General features: G+C 47.9%; 1 protein-coding gene across 1 annotated transcript in view; it reads left to right on the top strand.

Moving 5' to 3' along the window:
- FCHO1 (FCH and mu domain containing endocytic adaptor 1) overlaps window positions 1-16286 on the top strand; it is a 72140-nt gene extending 55854 nt beyond the window's left edge. The window contains exons 19-28 of the mRNA XM_060232509.1: window positions 21-641; window positions 2882-2994; window positions 4693-4795; window positions 6145-6256; window positions 7003-7158; window positions 11363-11495; window positions 12152-12351; window positions 13798-13862; window positions 14062-14226; window positions 15772-16286. Coding sequence (XP_060088492.1) covers window positions 21-641; window positions 2882-2994; window positions 4693-4795; window positions 6145-6256; window positions 7003-7158; window positions 11363-11495; window positions 12152-12351; window positions 13798-13862; window positions 14062-14226; window positions 15772-15794 — 1691 coding nt within the window. The 3' untranslated portion in view covers window positions 15795-16286. The remainder of the gene's footprint in view (window positions 1-20; window positions 642-2881; window positions 2995-4692; window positions 4796-6144; window positions 6257-7002; window positions 7159-11362; window positions 11496-12151; window positions 12352-13797; window positions 13863-14061; window positions 14227-15771) is intronic.
- The last annotated feature ends 243 nt before the right edge of the window (window positions 16287-16529 follow it).

Raw genomic sequence — 16529 nt, 5'->3', positions numbered from 1 at the left:
CCTTTCGTCTCTCCCTGCAGCTCCCCGATCGTACCTTCTGGCTTCTAGCCCCTCCCCCTTCTCCTCCTCGTCTCCTGAGAATGTGGAAGACTCCGGATTGGACTCGCCATCACACCCAGCCACTGGGCCCTCCTCGGATTCTCGCCTGTGGAGCCCACGACCCTGCACTCCCCAGAGCCCTCTCGGCAAGCGGTCTTTGAAGAGCTCCTTGAGTCTCCGTGGCAGCCGTCGTGGCCTGCTGGCTGAAGATGGACCCAACCCTTGGCTGCCCCAACCTGCACCCCAAGAACTCCCCTGCTTTGCGTCGGATCCCGACTGGGCAGATTCTGTATCTGGCTGGCCTGTGGCGGCTCATAGCAATTCCTTCCAGCGGGAATCATCCTCTCCTGACCCCTTCTCCTTGGAAGGTGCCGTCAGCAACCGGCGGCCCTGGCCAGTCAGGCCTCGCAGCCCAGCCTCGGACTGCCCCCCACGGGCCTGCGAGCGTGATAGCTGCCTGTCGTCCAATTCGGCATCCTCTTCCTCCTCCTCCCCAGCGCCCCCCAGCAGTGGTGACTCCACCAGCCCCTCCCCGTGGGCCCCACGCTGCCGAGATTCGGAAAGTGGGACACCAGGTATCCCTGAAGTGTCATCTGAACCGAGTAAGGACAGTTAGGATATGTTGCTTTTAAATCATGGGGATGCTGGGATTCTAAATGATAGATCTGGTGGGGGGAGAAGGTTAAAGGATGGATCTGTGTTTGCAGGGGAGGAAGGCGGATGGCCCAAGGGAGCTAGCAGGGGCCCCCTCCCCCAATCACATCACCTTTCAGGCTGCTTGTGAAATGCTACAAACTTTTCCTTATTTTATTTATTTGCAATATGACTATCCTTCCTTTCTGCCCATTCAAGGCCACTGAGGCGGCTAATAATTAAAACAAGCATAATAAAAATGATTGATCCCATTAAAAAAGAGAGCTAGAAAAAAAATATAAAACACAAAACATATTCAGTTTTTATTCCCAGAATAAATAACATTTTATTGAATAAATTCCAAAGTTACAGTCATAGCAAATCATATAGCAAAAATATACATACATACAATTACAGATATTAACAAATTTAAACAAATCAGTACATAAATAAATGTAAAACCAACATTTGAAGACGAGACCTGAAAGCTATAAATAGCTGATGAATAATACTCTGGAAAAGGTGCCCATTTAGTTAACAAAGAGGACCTTTGGAAAGGTATCCTCCTACAAGAAATTTTATCTGTAATCTTGTCTAAAACGAGGTATTCTCAGCATTTAGTTAACCAAGTTAACAACGGATGGTCCCTCGTCTGTCCCTCGTCTGTCATATTGATGCAATAGCAAACTTTGCAGCTGTCAATAAAACAGAAATCAGATCCCATTTTGAATCAGAAATTTTATAATCTCCCAGAGATTAAGAAGGCAGATTGTGGGGGATTGGGGAATCCGAAGGCCCGTGTAGAAATAAATTTCGGTAACGACCTGGGACCAAAAACATTAAGTTGGCTCAGGCTGAAAGTGACACTTTGCAGGTTCTTTTTTTGATCTCCCCTCTCACTCCTTGGCAGAGGTCTCTCTCCACCCCCCATCTAGCTTTTCAGATCCTTCCTTCCCACACCAGAAGTCCTGTGAAGCTAAAGGTCCTATTAGGGACTGCAATGTCAAATTGATGAACTGGCCTAGTAAGCATTGCGTTTATTAAAAGAGTATGAACTATTGACTGGGCAGCAGATTTTATCTCTCTCTTTAAAATCCAGGTGTTTAAAAATCCACAAGCAGGAGGCTGCATCTCAGAAGGGCCTCACCTCTCCTTCCGTGTGAGAAGCAGGAGTGCCTCTTCCGTAAGCGGTAGTTGCTTTCTTAGAAGAAGCACTCCTCATCTTCTCATGCTCGGGAGGGAATGCCTCTTCTGACACAGTGTGTTTGTGAACAAGGCGAGAACATCTTTCCTATAGATGGCAGACACCGTCTTGGAAGAGGCATTCCTTCTTCTCTCTTGGTCAGGAGGGAATGCTTCTTCTGAAATGGTGCCCTCTGTGGCATAAGAACAAAAAAAAGGGGAGGGGCCTTAATAAAAAAAGATGAGTGAAGAACCTAAAAGGCTAAATGAATCCAGATTAATGGGTCCAATGTTAAAGGAAATGACTATAAGACACAAATATAGAACAGCTATACAAAAATATTAGGACCTTGATTTCTTTTTTTAAAAAAAAATCGGTAAATAAATAATGGTATATTTGCAGGGCTCATTTTGTAGCAGGAGCTCCATTGCATATTAGGCCGCACACCCTGATGTAGCCAATCCTCCAAGAGCTTACAGGGCTCTTAATAGAGGGCCTATTGTAAGCTCTTGGAGGATTGGCTACACCAGGGGTGTGTGGCCTAATATGAAAGAAGCTCCTGCTACAAAATGAGCACTGTGTATAACTGTTCTATATTTATATCATATTCATTTCCTTCAGCACCTTTTTTGTAGCAGGAACTCCTTTGCATATTAGGCCACACACCCCTGATGTAGCCAATCCTCCAAGAGCTTACAGGGCCCTTAGTACAGGGCCTACTGTAAGCTCCAGGATTGGCTACATCAGGGGGTGTGGCCTAATATGCAAAGGATCCCTGCTACAAAAACAGCCCTTCTGTGGCACATACATGTCCCAGCTCCTGCTGTTCCATACGTGAAAGACAGCATGAATGGCAGCTGGAACATAGTTGCAGGGGAACTCAAAGAGAGAACCCAGCTGGGCTTTGTTAGCTTACAACTGAGCAGTCATTTGTGGTTTGGTAGTTTTGTTTTTGAATCTTCCAAGCAAACCTGAGCTGCTTCTGGTGCCACGGTTCTAAATCGCTACCTCCTATTTGACTTGTAGCATCTCTTCCTCTGCCCGCCTTGCCCAGTTTGGCCTCAATGGTGGCCCCGCCCCGACGATGTCGAGTGAAAAGACCTTCGGCGGTTTCAGCTGCCTGTGTTGGCAATGATACGGTGAGTGGCGGTTTTGTGGAAGCTGTGGATGTTTCTGAGCTGAGGAGGCCCAAATGGGGCAAATGGGACCTGAGGGGATTTGCAGTGGTTTGGTGAAGATCTGGAAGATGTGGGATCAGGTCAGGGGGACAGAACAAGGCTCATTGGCTTGCATTTTAAATTAATCTGTCTAGTAGGGAGGGCCCCTTCTTTGTCTCTGTCTAGTAGAGCCTTCTTTGAGCCTGTGGGCAGATTTTGAATTCTGACACGGCATGATGGGTACAACAACAAAATGGCTGCCACAGGAGGCAGAGCGAGCTAGAGCTGATTGCTAGAGCTGAGCTTCAGTGACACAGCGCAAACCCTTGTGCTGTGGTGGCAGCTGCTACCAGATCAACATTTAAAAAAAACTGCATAGCCGATCAAATCTCCAGTAGTCAGTCAGCAGTCTTGCTGGGCGAAAGCCCTACCTGCCCCCTCCCCCGTTTCCTAAAAACACTTTTGGGAGCAGACAAAAGCATTGGTGAGCACTCCTAGCCTAGCACAACAGCCCTTCCTCCAAGAAGCTGAGTGGTGGTTCACCACTTTATCCTCACAACAACCCTGTTAGGCTGGGAGAGTGTAACTGACCCAAGCTTCACGGCAAGAGTGGGGAGCTGAACCAAGCTCACCCAAGGCCTATCCCGATCCTGTCCTGCTCTAGCAGTTTGGCTGCGACTGGCATGTTTTCTGAGAATTTTATTTTAGCCAAAAATTTAAACATTACATATGTGTATTCATATTAACTCATTGTGCTCCCCCCATTGCTCAAGATTGTCTCCCTGACAGGGGGGGGGGTGTTCTGGGAGGGGATGGGGCCATCCCTGAAGCAGTGATGTCACGCAGAGTGATGTAATCATGTTGGGGATGCAGTGCCATGCATGCATGCCCCCTGCTTTCCCCCAATCACTTAAAGGGAGCCCCTGTTGAAAAGAACAGATGCCCTGCGCATCTGCCCTGCAAACCTCAAAATGGCACTTGCTCTTTTCAAGCGGGGCCACAGGGGGTGGGGCTTCCCCTGCTGACCAGCTGGCTGGCGTCCGCAGAGTGCCTGAAAAACGGAAATTCCCTGCCCCCACGTGGGGACCAAAACAAACAAAGAGTAATGCGGAAAAGAGAAGCAGGTGAAAAGCAAAAAGCATCCATGATAGACCAGCCTCAAATATGAAACAGTTTCAAATTTTTATGCACATAAAAGGGGATCAAGAAGCCGTGAAGATAGAGATCGATGCGCCAAAATTGCTTTCAGCAATAGCTGGGGTAAGGATGAACAGCAGCAAAGCGCAAGATCGCTACAGGGATGCACATATTGCCCTGTTTCACACGAGGCTTTTACAAGCTCTCAGAATCCTTAAAATCATTCATACAAGGCATAAAGCTCAAATATTCTGCAGATTACTCACAGACCATCATCTTTAAGAATCATGAACATTGATTACAATTGAAAGGACACAGGTCTTGGGTGGGACTTATACTGCACTTTTGTTCAAGTTCTTTATTATGTGTATAAAATTTATTATAAAATTTTGAAATTGTTTCATATTTGAGGCTGGTCTATCGTGGATGCTTTTTGCTTTTCACCTGCTTCCCGCCTGGGGACTGGCATCCCTACTTTGCACTGAGATAGGTGTTTAGAAGCCCCTCCCCCCAAATCCCATGTGACTTTTGCTCTTTCCTCAGCCTCGGTCCCTGAGCCCATCACCCCTCTGGGCTTTGTCGGCCCCCCCAAGCTCGGGCAGCCTGACAGAACGGGCCTTCTTCATGGCCACGCAGCCAGGACTTGGTACGTATCCAGTGTGGAGCACCCAGGTGCACGCGCATGTCATGTTTCTGGGCTTCTCGGGGGCATCTCATTGGCTCCATAGGGTGAAGCCGGTTTCTTGGAAATGTTGCCAAATTATAATTAAAACGCAGTAAATAAACATAAATATCTCTGTGTAGCTCCATTAAAGATAATTTCAGATGTCACAAAAATTTTAGATGATGAATATAGATGGGGGAGGTATTTATGAATTTCCTGCATTGTGCTGATGACCCTGGAGGTCCCTTCCAAATCTATTATTCTGTGATTCTTTAGAAGCACCTCTGTGGCTTGTTAAATCGTAGCGTATTCTGGCAATCTTAAATTTTTAACCAGCCCCTCTTTCAAGGAATTCAGGGCAGCAGAGGTGGCTCTTCCCTCCTCCATTTTACCTTCCCAGCAACCCTATGAGTTATGGTGCACTGCAGAAGAGAGACGAAAATGAGATCTAGGAGAGGTCTATTTTGAAATAGGTGTAGATTGCTCCCCAGTGTTGGAGGAGTCTGCCAAGCAGGGTGGATCTGAATAGGGTATATATTCACGTGACTGGAAATGATACCTTCTTGCGGTGTGAGGTCACGGTTCCAAGTCCCTGTTTTCATCTGTGATCTGCAAAGTAACGTGACACACCTCTGGGACTGCCTCTCTTGGCAATCAGCCCTGTTAGGCTGGGAGAGTGTACCTAACTCGGGTTTCACAGCAGGAGTGGGGAGTTGAACCAAGCTCACCCAAGGCCTATCCTGATCCTGTACTTTTCTATCAGTTTGGCTACGGCTGGCATGTTTCAACCCTAATCAACCCTAACAGGGAAACCGGAACTGCCTCTCTTGGCAATATAGGTTCCTTTCTGAAGTATGTTGCTTTGGGTATATATATGTCTGTCTGCCAACTGGATGTAGCAGTTCATACATCTAGACTGACTCACAAGCACCTTTACCATAGTAATTTCTTTCTTGTCTTTAAGGTGTCTCAAGATTCTTAGTTTATCTTAACCAGGACCTTTTTTTGAGTAGAAACGCACAGGAACACAGTTCCAGCTGGCTTGGTGTCAGGGGGTATGGCCTAAAATGCAAATGAGTTCCTGTTGGGTTTTCACTACATAAAAGCCCTGTGTGAAACAATGGAGATGTCAGCGGTGTGTGGCCTGCTATGCAAATGAGTTCCTGCTGGGCTTTTTCTACCAAAAAGGCCCTGATTTTAACATTCTTAATTGAGCTTCTTTTTATATATTCTATTTGACCTTTGTTAAAAGATGCCACTTAGGCATAACTTTGTACTGTTTATTCCACCCCCCTCCAATTTCTCACTTTTTTTTTTTTTTGGTTGCATAGGAATCTCCCGTGGTCCCTCTCCCGTGGTCCTGGGTTCCCAGGATGCATTGCCTGTGGCGACAGCCTTCACGGAATATGTCCATGCTTACTTCAAAGGTCAAAACCCAGACAGGTAACTCATGCATGAGCAGAGTGATAGCCTTTATTCTCCCACAAATGCCCAGTGTTGCTTTTAAGGAACAAAGGAGGGTTCCCCCTTAAAAAACATTTACCAAGTTTTCATACCAAGGCTCATTGCAGTGATGAAATTTCCAGGTCACTGACCTGACCGGAAGTTTCTTCCAAGAGGGTTAAACGTTATTCCTGAGCTAAATTGCCTATTACATTAACAATTTCACTTGTGAGGTTTGGGCCATGAGACACAATGATAGAATGGGTTGAAATTAAATCAAAAGAGTTTCCGGCTCAACATTAGGAAGAACTTCCTGACTGTTAGAGTGGTTCCTCAGTGGAACAGGCTTCCTCAGGAGGTGGTGGGCTCTCCTTCCTTGGAGGTTTTTAAACAGAGGCTAGATGGCCATCTGACAGCAATGAAGATCCTGTGAATTTAAGGGGAGGTATTTGTGAACTTCCTGCATTGTGCAGGGGGTTGGACTAGATGACCCTGGAGGTCCCTTCCAACTCTATGATTCTAACCCATGTATTGGGGCAGATTCACAGGGACATTGCTATTTCTGTGGCGACTAAATGGAACCTCCATGTGTAGAGGCAGTGTACCTGCTAAGTACAATTTACATGGGAGGGGGCTATCTGTTTTCCTGGGGCATCTCATTGGCTGCTAGATTAGCTGGGCCTTTGGCCTGATCCAGCAAAGCTCTCGTCGTATGGACTAAACCTGTTGCCTTGCAATCCCCCCAGCTGTCTCATCAAGGTCACTGGTGAACTCACAATGTCCTTCCCGGCGGGGATCGTCCGAGTCTTCAGCGGTTCCTCAGCACCCCCCGTCCTGAGTTTCCGCCTCCTCCACACAGCCTCCATCGAACAGTTCCTGCCCAATGCTGATCTCCTCTTTAGGTACGTGGAGAGCTGTGCAACAGGCAGGAGATGTTTTTTGCATCTACCAAGTAACATTGCTTTGAGTCTCTTAGGCTGGGTCCAGGCTGGCAGCTCGGGGCGCACGGGAGGTGTCCCAAATCGGACTGACTCAAAATGAAGTGGTGGAAGCCTGTCCACACACTCCCCTGCAAAGCGCCCGTATCCCACATGGGACACACTTGGTCAGATGGCTGTCCTGCACCATCCCTGTAGTTTGGGTTAGGTTTCTCCACCCCCCCCCAATTCATTTATTGGTCATGCACATGTATGCCCATGCGCCTATGCGCTTGGAAGTAATTTGTTTTTTTAAAAAGCCAGAAGTGGCTTGGGGCAGCCTGGTGGGTCCACAGTGCCAATATGTCTCACATGCGTGCTCCGGCGTTCAGACACCCACTAAGGCAGATGCTGTTTGGCTCAAGAATTTGCTACCACTTCGGAAGTGGTAGCTTTTTGAGCCGTGGCTGAGACACCTAAGGGCAGGGTGAGTGCGGGAGCAGGACGGGCGGCAGATGTACGCAAATGGATTTGATTTTTTGACCCACCCGGGTCCCTTCCCTGCGTCGGCTTAAAATGCTGGTCTGGACCCGGCCCTTGATTTGCCTGGTCAGACTCTGAGCCGAAAGAATTAGGCTTTTATTTTATTGATAGACTGCCTTTCTTGCTGAGACACAATGGATTACAAAATGTAGAAAAGGATTTGATTAGGTGGCATTAAGACACCCATTAAACAGTGCAATAGGCAGGGTGTCATGGCCCCCAGTGTGCAGGACCTGAGCAAGGCAGTGAACGACAGGATGTTTTGGAGGACATAAATCAGAAGCAATATGATTGCCCTTAATGCACGCAGACCTATTGCCAGGTGTGGAATTCTAGCAGGAGCTCCTTTGCATATTAGGCCACACACCCCTGATGTAGCCAGTCCTCCAAGAGCTTACGATGCTCTTTTTTTAAACTCCAGGAGGATTGGCTACATCAAGGGGGTGTGGCCTAATATGCAAAGGAGCTCCTGCTAGAATTCCACACCTGGCAATAGGTCTGTGTGCATTAAGGGCAATCATATTGCTTCTGATTTATGTCCTCCGGAACATCCTGCCGTTCACAGCCTTGCTCAGGTCCTGCACACTGGGGGCCATGACTTCCTTGACTGAGTCAACCCATCTCAAGTTGGATCTTCTTTTTCTGCCGCCTTCCACTTTTCCTGACTTGATTGTCTTTTCCAGTGATTCTTGTATTCCCACAATGGGAGCAGAGTACAATAGCCTCTGTTCAATTATTTTCGTTTCCAGGGAGAAGTAGGAGTCAAGTGGCACCTTTAAGACCGAAAAAGTTTTATTCAGAATGTCAGCTTTCGTGTGCTAGAAGCATGCTTCATCAGACAATAGGATGGAATGGCAAACGGTCCTAAATATAGAGAGAGTGGGCAGTGAATTAGTATACAAAATCATGGAAAGGTTTGTTTGGAGGTTAAAAGAAGCACAATTTGGGGTCCGGTGATGGTTAGTTTATGTTAACTAGGCTGCCTCAACAAGGGGGCAATACAAGTCAGAATAGCAGATTGATGTCTATGTGAAGTGCACAGGGAGAGTTCAGGTTTGACTTGGTCTAGAGTCCATTTATTTGTCTTTTTGATTGTCCACGGTGTCCATAAAACTTGCCTCCAGTGCATCATTTAAAAGAAATTGTCTTCCTTCCTATCAGCTTTCTTCATTGTCCAATAGGAGAAGGATATCAGAACTAGAAAACAATGCAAACAAACAAAAAGCACTTTCTAAAGCATGCCACAGTGAAGAAAATGGGTAACAACAGGTAGCAGACAGTACAGTAAAATCCAGGTGATGTGTCCAATGTTGCAAAAGGCTACAATTCTGTTCCTTTATAAAAGCAACCTCCTGGGCTATTGTATTACACTGCAGTTCTAATCCCTTTATAAAACCGCCTCTTAGACAGTTCTGTTTTTACACATTCTGCAAATCGATAGAAGCCTGTGCATGTGTTTTTGGGGGCACATTCAACAACAGAACGTGTGAGAACAGGCAGTTCCACTCTTCCCTGATTTGCAGGATGCCACCTTTGGAAGGCTTTGCTTGGATGAGCGAAGCTGTCAAGAACAGTGCCTGCTACCCTCTGCCAAAAACTCAAAAGACTTGCAAAGGTTGGGATTTGGGACGATCAAACATTTGGGATTGGGATTTCAGACGATCTTCCTTTCTCACAATATGAGAACTCATGGACATTCAATGAAATTGCTGAGCAGTAGGGTTAGAACTGATAAAAGAAAGTACTTCTTCATCCAAAGAGTAATTAACACATGGAATTCACTGCCACAGGAGGTGGTAGCAGCTGCAAGCACAGCCAGCTTCAAGAGGGGATTAGATAAGCATATGGAGCAGAGGTCCATCAGTGGTTATTAGCCACAGTTTATCGTTGAAACTCTGTCTGGGGCAGTTACGAGGGGGCACAGTGGGAGGACTTCTAGTGTCCTGGCCCCTCTGATGGACCTCCTGATGGCACTTGGTTATTTTGGCCACTGTGTGACACAGAGTGTTGGACTGGATGGGCCACTGGCCTGATCCAACATGGCTTCTCTTATGTTCTTAAGCATGTCCTTAAAAAACACGTTATTTTGTCAGTTCTCCTTTTTTCTCTCTCTCTGCTTTCCACTTTTGGCTCTGTAGATTAGTTAGTATTGTAACATGTTTGAAGACATGTTGTCCCTCAGATGTTTAACGCTGACTTTGGGACCAATGCTCTCTCTAAGTTGTGGAGTCTTGTGAGCAAAAAATCTGCTTTGGGAGCTACTGGCCTTAAAGTTGTGAGCTGCTGCAGGAATTAGTTTGTTCTGAGGCCATTTTTCCCTGAGCTAAGACAAAAATGTGTGAGCCGGAGGCTAAAAAACTGGGCTGGCTCATGCTAACTCAGCTCAGAGGGGACACGGTTTGGGATCTGGGTAGACCAGGCTAACCTGATCTCATCAGCTCTTGGAAGCTAAGCGGAATCGGCCCTGGCTAGTGTTTGGATGGGAGATCTCCAAGGAACACCAGGCTCATGGTGCGGAGACGAGCAACGGAAAGCCACCTCTGAACGTCTCTCGCCTTCCAAACCCCGGGGGGGTCGCTGTAAGTCAGGTGTGACTTGATGGCAAAGAAATTAATAATAATCGGTGCACACATCATGGTAAAAATGCATTTTAAGGTGAAGGTATTTGCAGGGCTGGCCCTGCCACTAGGCAAACTAGGCTATTGCCTAGGGCGCCAGCCTTCTGGGGGCTCCAAATTTGGCACCCCTCACATGACTCAATGACATTATCAGTGTGGCAGGGCGGCGGCACCAGCAGTTAGCCTTGCCTACGGTGCCAGACAGTTTAGAGCCGGCCCTGTGTATTTGGCCCATGAAACTGACAGTGGAGAATCCAGAGGTTTGATGTGTACAAGAGAGGAATGCAAGCATTTGAGGGGAAAGCATTTGGGGACATGCCGTTGTCCCCATCCCCTCTCTGAGTACATCTTTTTTGCCAGATGACATTTTTGAACCACAGCGTTGCTCTTTGTTTTATATGGTAATATAGGAATGTCTCCATGGAAGGCACATCTTTACAGCCGACGGAAGAGAGCTGCGGCACTGGTTGATTCCGCTGCCCATTAGGGAACATGCAGAGAGCTAATTTGCTAATCCATCATCAGACTTTACTGCAGTCTGGGAAACTTGTGCCAGTCTTTTGAGTGGAGATGGTCGTTTCTCTCCAGCTGGCTGTTGCTTTGCAGGGTAGCTCCACTGAAAGGAGAGCGGTAGGACGCAGCCCAATATTTAGAGCAGGGACTATTTGCTGAAACGGCTGGGAATCTCTGGACTGAAGGAGGAAGCCTAATGGCTATTTGTTTTAAGTAAAGTAAGTAAGTAAGTAAATTTTTTATTTATACCCCGCCCTCCCCGCCGAGGCAGGCTCAGGGCGGCTACCCTGCAAAGCAACAGGGTAGTTTTAGTGAAGATCAGTAGATGCAATTTCAGAGATTTTTTTTTTAAAAAAATATGTTTTCTGTTCTGCATCTTTTAAAAGAAACAGAATGCTTTGGGGAGTTGAGAGGCAGCGGTGGAGTTTTTGGAAACAACAAAGAGACGCCTAGATGGTGGGCATCTCTTGACTGGCCTCATTCCTGCCTCTCTTTCTCCCTGCCATGACCCAAAGTGACCCATCGCAAAGTGACCCCAGCAGCAAGGACTTCTGGCTCAACATGGGGGCCCTCACTGCGCACCTCCAGAAGCAGGCGGAGCAAGTGGCAGCTGCCCCCTACTTCAACGTGCCCCTGCTCAGATACCAGGTAGGAAACTTCATTGGGTTTGGGGGAGGATGAAGCAAAAAAAAAAGAGCGAAGGCTCAGGGCAGATGGTGCATATAGATGGTGCATATGGAGCGCAAGCTCTAAATCAGGGGTGGCCAAACTTGCTTAACGTAACAACCACGTAGAATAGATGTTTGAGAACCGCAAGGAAGGGAGGAAGGAAAATAGATGTGGAGAGGAGAGGTGGAAAGAAAGCAACTTTAACTTTGAACGCATTTTCCAATCCGCTGACTGGCTTGGCTCGGAGAAGTGATTTAAAGAGACAAATGCCTTCAGCAAGCCAGCCAAAGGGGCCATGGGAGCTTCGAGAGCCACACAATATGTGTGAGAGAGCCACATGTGGCTCCTGAGCCACAGTTTGGTCACCCCAGTCTAAGTCATCACTAGCTGGAAGGGAAAGCGCTGAGGTCCCTCTGTGCTTCCAGTGGAGGACAGAGCTGTGCCAGCATTGATAACCCAATGGAACCTCCATGCTCAGAGGCAGCATGATGGATTCAGTTCCGGATGCAGTTCCGGATGGATATTAGGAAATGGAGAATGGTAGTTCTTTGAGGGACAAGCAATGTGAAATCATGCATGGATGACCTTTCTTGGTTGGCAGTGACACCTTCTGTCCTCTCTCTTCCCCCCTGCAGTATTCCAAGCAGGGCTTGGCTTGGGCCCCCCTGCAGCTGACGGTGAACTGGGAGTGTGCCTCGGATGCCACCCGCGTGTGTGTGGATTACAACTACAACGCGTCTGCCCTGGCCTCAGCAGTGGCGCTCAGCAACGTGCAGGTCCTGCTGCCCATCGAAGAGCCAGTGGCCAACGTCCGGCTGCAGCCGACGGCCTGTTGGTGAGATAAAGCAGCCTTATCTTACTCTGTAGAGATCTCTTCTTCCCTCCATGTTATCTTTGTCGTAATTCAGGGGCTGTAGCTCAGGGTCAGGAAATGACTAATCGTATCCATCTTAATTGGTTGCCTAACTTTGAACCGTGAATTGAATCGTGGTCCTGAAAAAGAAAGGCTTGTGTTTAGAGTCAATGCTGTAATGTGGTTAGATGGCTGGCCTAGGATCTGGGGGACCTAGGGTTGCCATGTCCCCACGGAGACTGGAGTGGGATGGAGGGGTAGAGTTGCTAGATCCAAGTTGAGAAGCTCCTAGAGACTTGGGGGTGGAGCCTGGGAAGGACAGGGACCTCAGTGGGGTACAAAGCCATAGACTCAACCCACCAATGCACCCATCTTCTCCAGGGGAACTGATCTCTATGGATTGGAGATAAGCTGTAATTCTAGGGGATCCCCAGGTCCCACCTGGAGCATGGGATCCCTAACACGGGGATCCTATTCAAATCCCCAGCTTTCCGCAAAACCTGCTGGGGAACTGTGGTCCAGTCATTCTCTCTCAGCCTGAACCTACATCACAGGGTTGTTGGTAAGGGCAGAATGTGTGAGGAAGAACAACGGATGCCACCAATACTCCCTCTATGCTGTGGAAACTTGTGAGCAAAAATTCTGCTTTGTGAGCTACTGACATTAAAGTGGTGAGCTACTGCATAGGGGTGTCCAACATGCGGCCTGGAGGCTGAACCAGGCCCCTAGAGGGCTCCTGTCAGGCCCCCGAGCAACTGTCTGTCATCTGCTTCCTTCTCCCTCGCTCTTGCTTCCTTCTGCATAACAGCTTGCTTTGCAAGTCTTGCTCAGTCGCACAGAAGCTACAGAGCAAAACCTCCGTTTTCTCCATTGCCTGAGCCTCCTCCCTTGGGGAGGAAGGCAGAGCTTGTTTTTCCAGGCTCTCTTAATCCCACAGCAGAGCTACGGAGCCAAATTTCCCTTCATTCTATTAGCTGAGGCTCCTCCCCCTCCTGGAGAAAGAGCCAGAGCTTCCTTTTCTCAGTTCCCTGGATCCCATGAGAGAAATACAAAGAAAGCACCTTTAAGACCAACGAGTGCTAACATTTTAAGCACGTTTAAAGTTTTTTTTTAAAATATATAATTGTGTTTGTCTGTGCCATTTATAAAGTTTATATCTTTGCTACCTAATCTTAAATAGGTACACATATGGCCTAGCCCAACATGGCCCATTCCAACCTGACATGGCCTGGCCCAACAAGGTCTCATTTATATCAGATCTGGCCCTCATAACAAATGAGTTGGACACCCCTGGGCTAGATGGACTCAGGAAAATTCTAATGGGCTTTTAAGGCACCTGCTTTTTTTATATACTTCCTGCCCTCTTTGTGGTTCAGGAGAAGGGCCTGTGTTTTCATTCGTCAAACTGTGCTTTGTCTCCCCCTGCAGGAATCTGGAAGAGAAACGCTTGCTTTGGCGGCTGCTGGACGTTCCTGGTGCCGAAGGCCTCGGAGGTGAGAAGGAGATCTGAACCGTGCAGTTTTTTAGCTGCACTTCGAGAGGGAGGGGAGGACAGTGTGGTTGGATGCTCTTCTCGATCTTCAGCTTCCTGAGTGTTTGGGGAGCAGGGAGGGAGGTTCCTGCTGGCTGGTTTTCCCGGAGCACAGTCCGTACACTTTGCAAAGTGCTGTTTTGCCGCCATACCTCCTCCAGGTTGTGGCCGCCTTTTGGCCAGCTGGGAGCCCTTGAACGGTCCCTCCAAGCCCAGCCCAGTGGCCGCTCAGTTTACCAGCGAGGGCAGCACGGTCTCGGGGGCGGACGTGGAGCTGGTTGGCAGCGGCTACCGGATGTCGCTGGTCAAGAAGAGGTTTGCCACAGGTAAGGGCGAAAAAATGTCAGAAAACCCTGCTTCGCCCCTGCTGTATTCAAACTTGCTTCCCCAGCCAGGCAAGGCTGTGTGTCATGCCCCTCCCAAGACACAGCCCGGCACAGTATGGGACTCATGAACACACAAAACTGCCTTATGCTGAATCAGACACCCTTCGTCCATCAGGGTCAGTCTCAGGGCTTTTTTGTAGCAGGAACTCCTTTGCATATTAGGCCACACACCCCTGATGTAACCCATCCTCTTGGAGCTTATAGTAGGCCCTGTAAGAAGAGCCCTGTAAGCTCCTGGAGGATTGGCTTCATCAGGGCTGTGTGGCCTAATATGCAAAGGAGTTCCTGCTACAAAAAAAGCCCCGGTCAGTCTTGTCTGCTCACCCTGGCAGTGTCTCTCCAGGGTCCCATGCAGAGGCCTTTCACATCACGTACTGCCAGATCCTTTAACTGGAGATGCCTGTTTATTCACCGTCCACTTCCTTCTCCCGACAAAGACAGCCACCTTCCTCTCATGGGGCGTTCAGATTGCATTGTTGGATCAGGCCCAAGAAGGATCTATCAAAGACCTTTTAAGGCTGGCTAACTGGAGCTGAAAGCTCTGGATGAAGCAAATGCAAAACCAGCAATGCTTCGTTCGCCTGCTTTGTTTGCAGCAAGTCCCAAGTTCAGCCCACAATTAAGGATTTCCGGGAGTAAGCGTTGAGAGGGGCCTTTTTTCTGCTGTTTTTTTTTTTTTCTGGAGAAGAGCTTGAGGGCGGACATAATTGCTCTTCTTTAAGTTTTTGAAGGGTTGTCTCTTAGAGGAGGGCAGGGTGCTGTTTCTCTTGGCAGCAGAGGAGAGGAGTTGCAATCATGGGTTTAAATTAAGGGTGGGAAGGTTCCGAATGGATATTAGGAAAAAACTTTTATAGTAAGAGTTGTTCAACAGTGGAATCGGCTCCCGAGAGAGGGGGTGAGCTCCCCCTCACTGACTGTCTTTAAGCAGTGGCCGGACAGACACTTATTGGGGATGCTCTAAGCCGGGGTGGCCAAACTGTGGCTCTTTCACACACAGTGTTTGACTCTTGAAGCCCCCGCCGCCCAGTCAGCCTGCTTGGAGAAGGCAGTTGTCTCTTTAAATCACTTCATTAAGCCAGCCAGCGATTTGGAGAAGGCATTTAAAGTTAAAGTTGTTTTCTTTCCACCTCTCTCTCTCTCCACCCCATCTATTTGCCTTCCTTTGTCCCTTCCTTCCTTGTGGCTCTCAAACGCCTGATGTTCATGTCTCGTGGCTCTCGAACATCTGACTTTTATTCTGCGAGGCGGGTGAGCAAGTTTGGCTACCCCTGCTCTAGACTGACCCTGCATTGTGCCGCGGGTTGGACTAGATGGCCTCTAAGGCCCCTTCCAACTCTGTGATTCTATGAGGATCAAAATTTAATACCTATTTCCTGTCATTCCTCCATTCAATGACAGTTCAAGGCAGCAAACAAGAGCAAATATTCTTATCAGCCCCCTGATATGATTCCTTCTCTCTTTTGCTTTCCTCCTCCCTCCCTCCAGGAATTTACCTTGCTGGTTCATGAGTACCCTTCTCTGCCTGGAGCTACTTTTAAAGATGTGTGCTGGAAGATGTGAAGAAAGAATATATTGTGTTTTAAATTATTATTTTTGTTCTGTTGCCTGGATTTTAAACACTGGAAAGAGAGCAAGACTGGGCGTCCGAGGCGTCCGTCGACTCCCCACCCCGAACCAGGGGGAGGCGGGTAACTTTGAATGTTGGGGAACCCTCGTGGGGCTAAGGGGGAGGGGCAGACTCCAAATTGCACTTCAGGAGAACATTCCCTGGTTTTTAATCTCCTCCCATTTTATTTTGACACCCCTGTCCAAATTGCTTGTTTCCATCTCCCCATCCCTTGTCTCAAACTCATCACGGCGCTGCCTTCCAGAACCAGAAAGGGGACGGCCTCATTTCCCCCAGCTGCTAGCTGAAGTGCTCAAGGGGGTGGGGGAGACGCGTTGCTCTTTTAATAAAAAAAAAAAACCACTTGTTTTCTAATAAAATTTTACTCTGCGGAGATTCTTCTTCTTTTACACGTGCCAGCATGATACAATGTGATACAGGTTATTGAGAAGCATCTAGCAAAATGTGTAACGACCTGGTTTAAGCGAATGACTTCCTGTTTTCCTGAAAGCAAATGACAGTTTTCTTCTTAAGAAATTAGACAACCAAGCAAGTAGTGTGAATCCTCCCTTTCCCACTCAAACTCACTTAAAGGGTGGGCTGTGCTTAGGGAGAGCAAGTGGTTTAATCTTAGCCT

This window comes from Heteronotia binoei, chromosome 2, assembly GCF_032191835.1.
Source record: "Heteronotia binoei isolate CCM8104 ecotype False Entrance Well chromosome 2, APGP_CSIRO_Hbin_v1, whole genome shotgun sequence".
NCBI classification, from domain to species: domain Eukaryota; kingdom Metazoa; phylum Chordata; class Lepidosauria; order Squamata; family Gekkonidae; genus Heteronotia; species Heteronotia binoei.
This window is presented reverse-complemented; position numbering and strand designations above follow the sequence as displayed.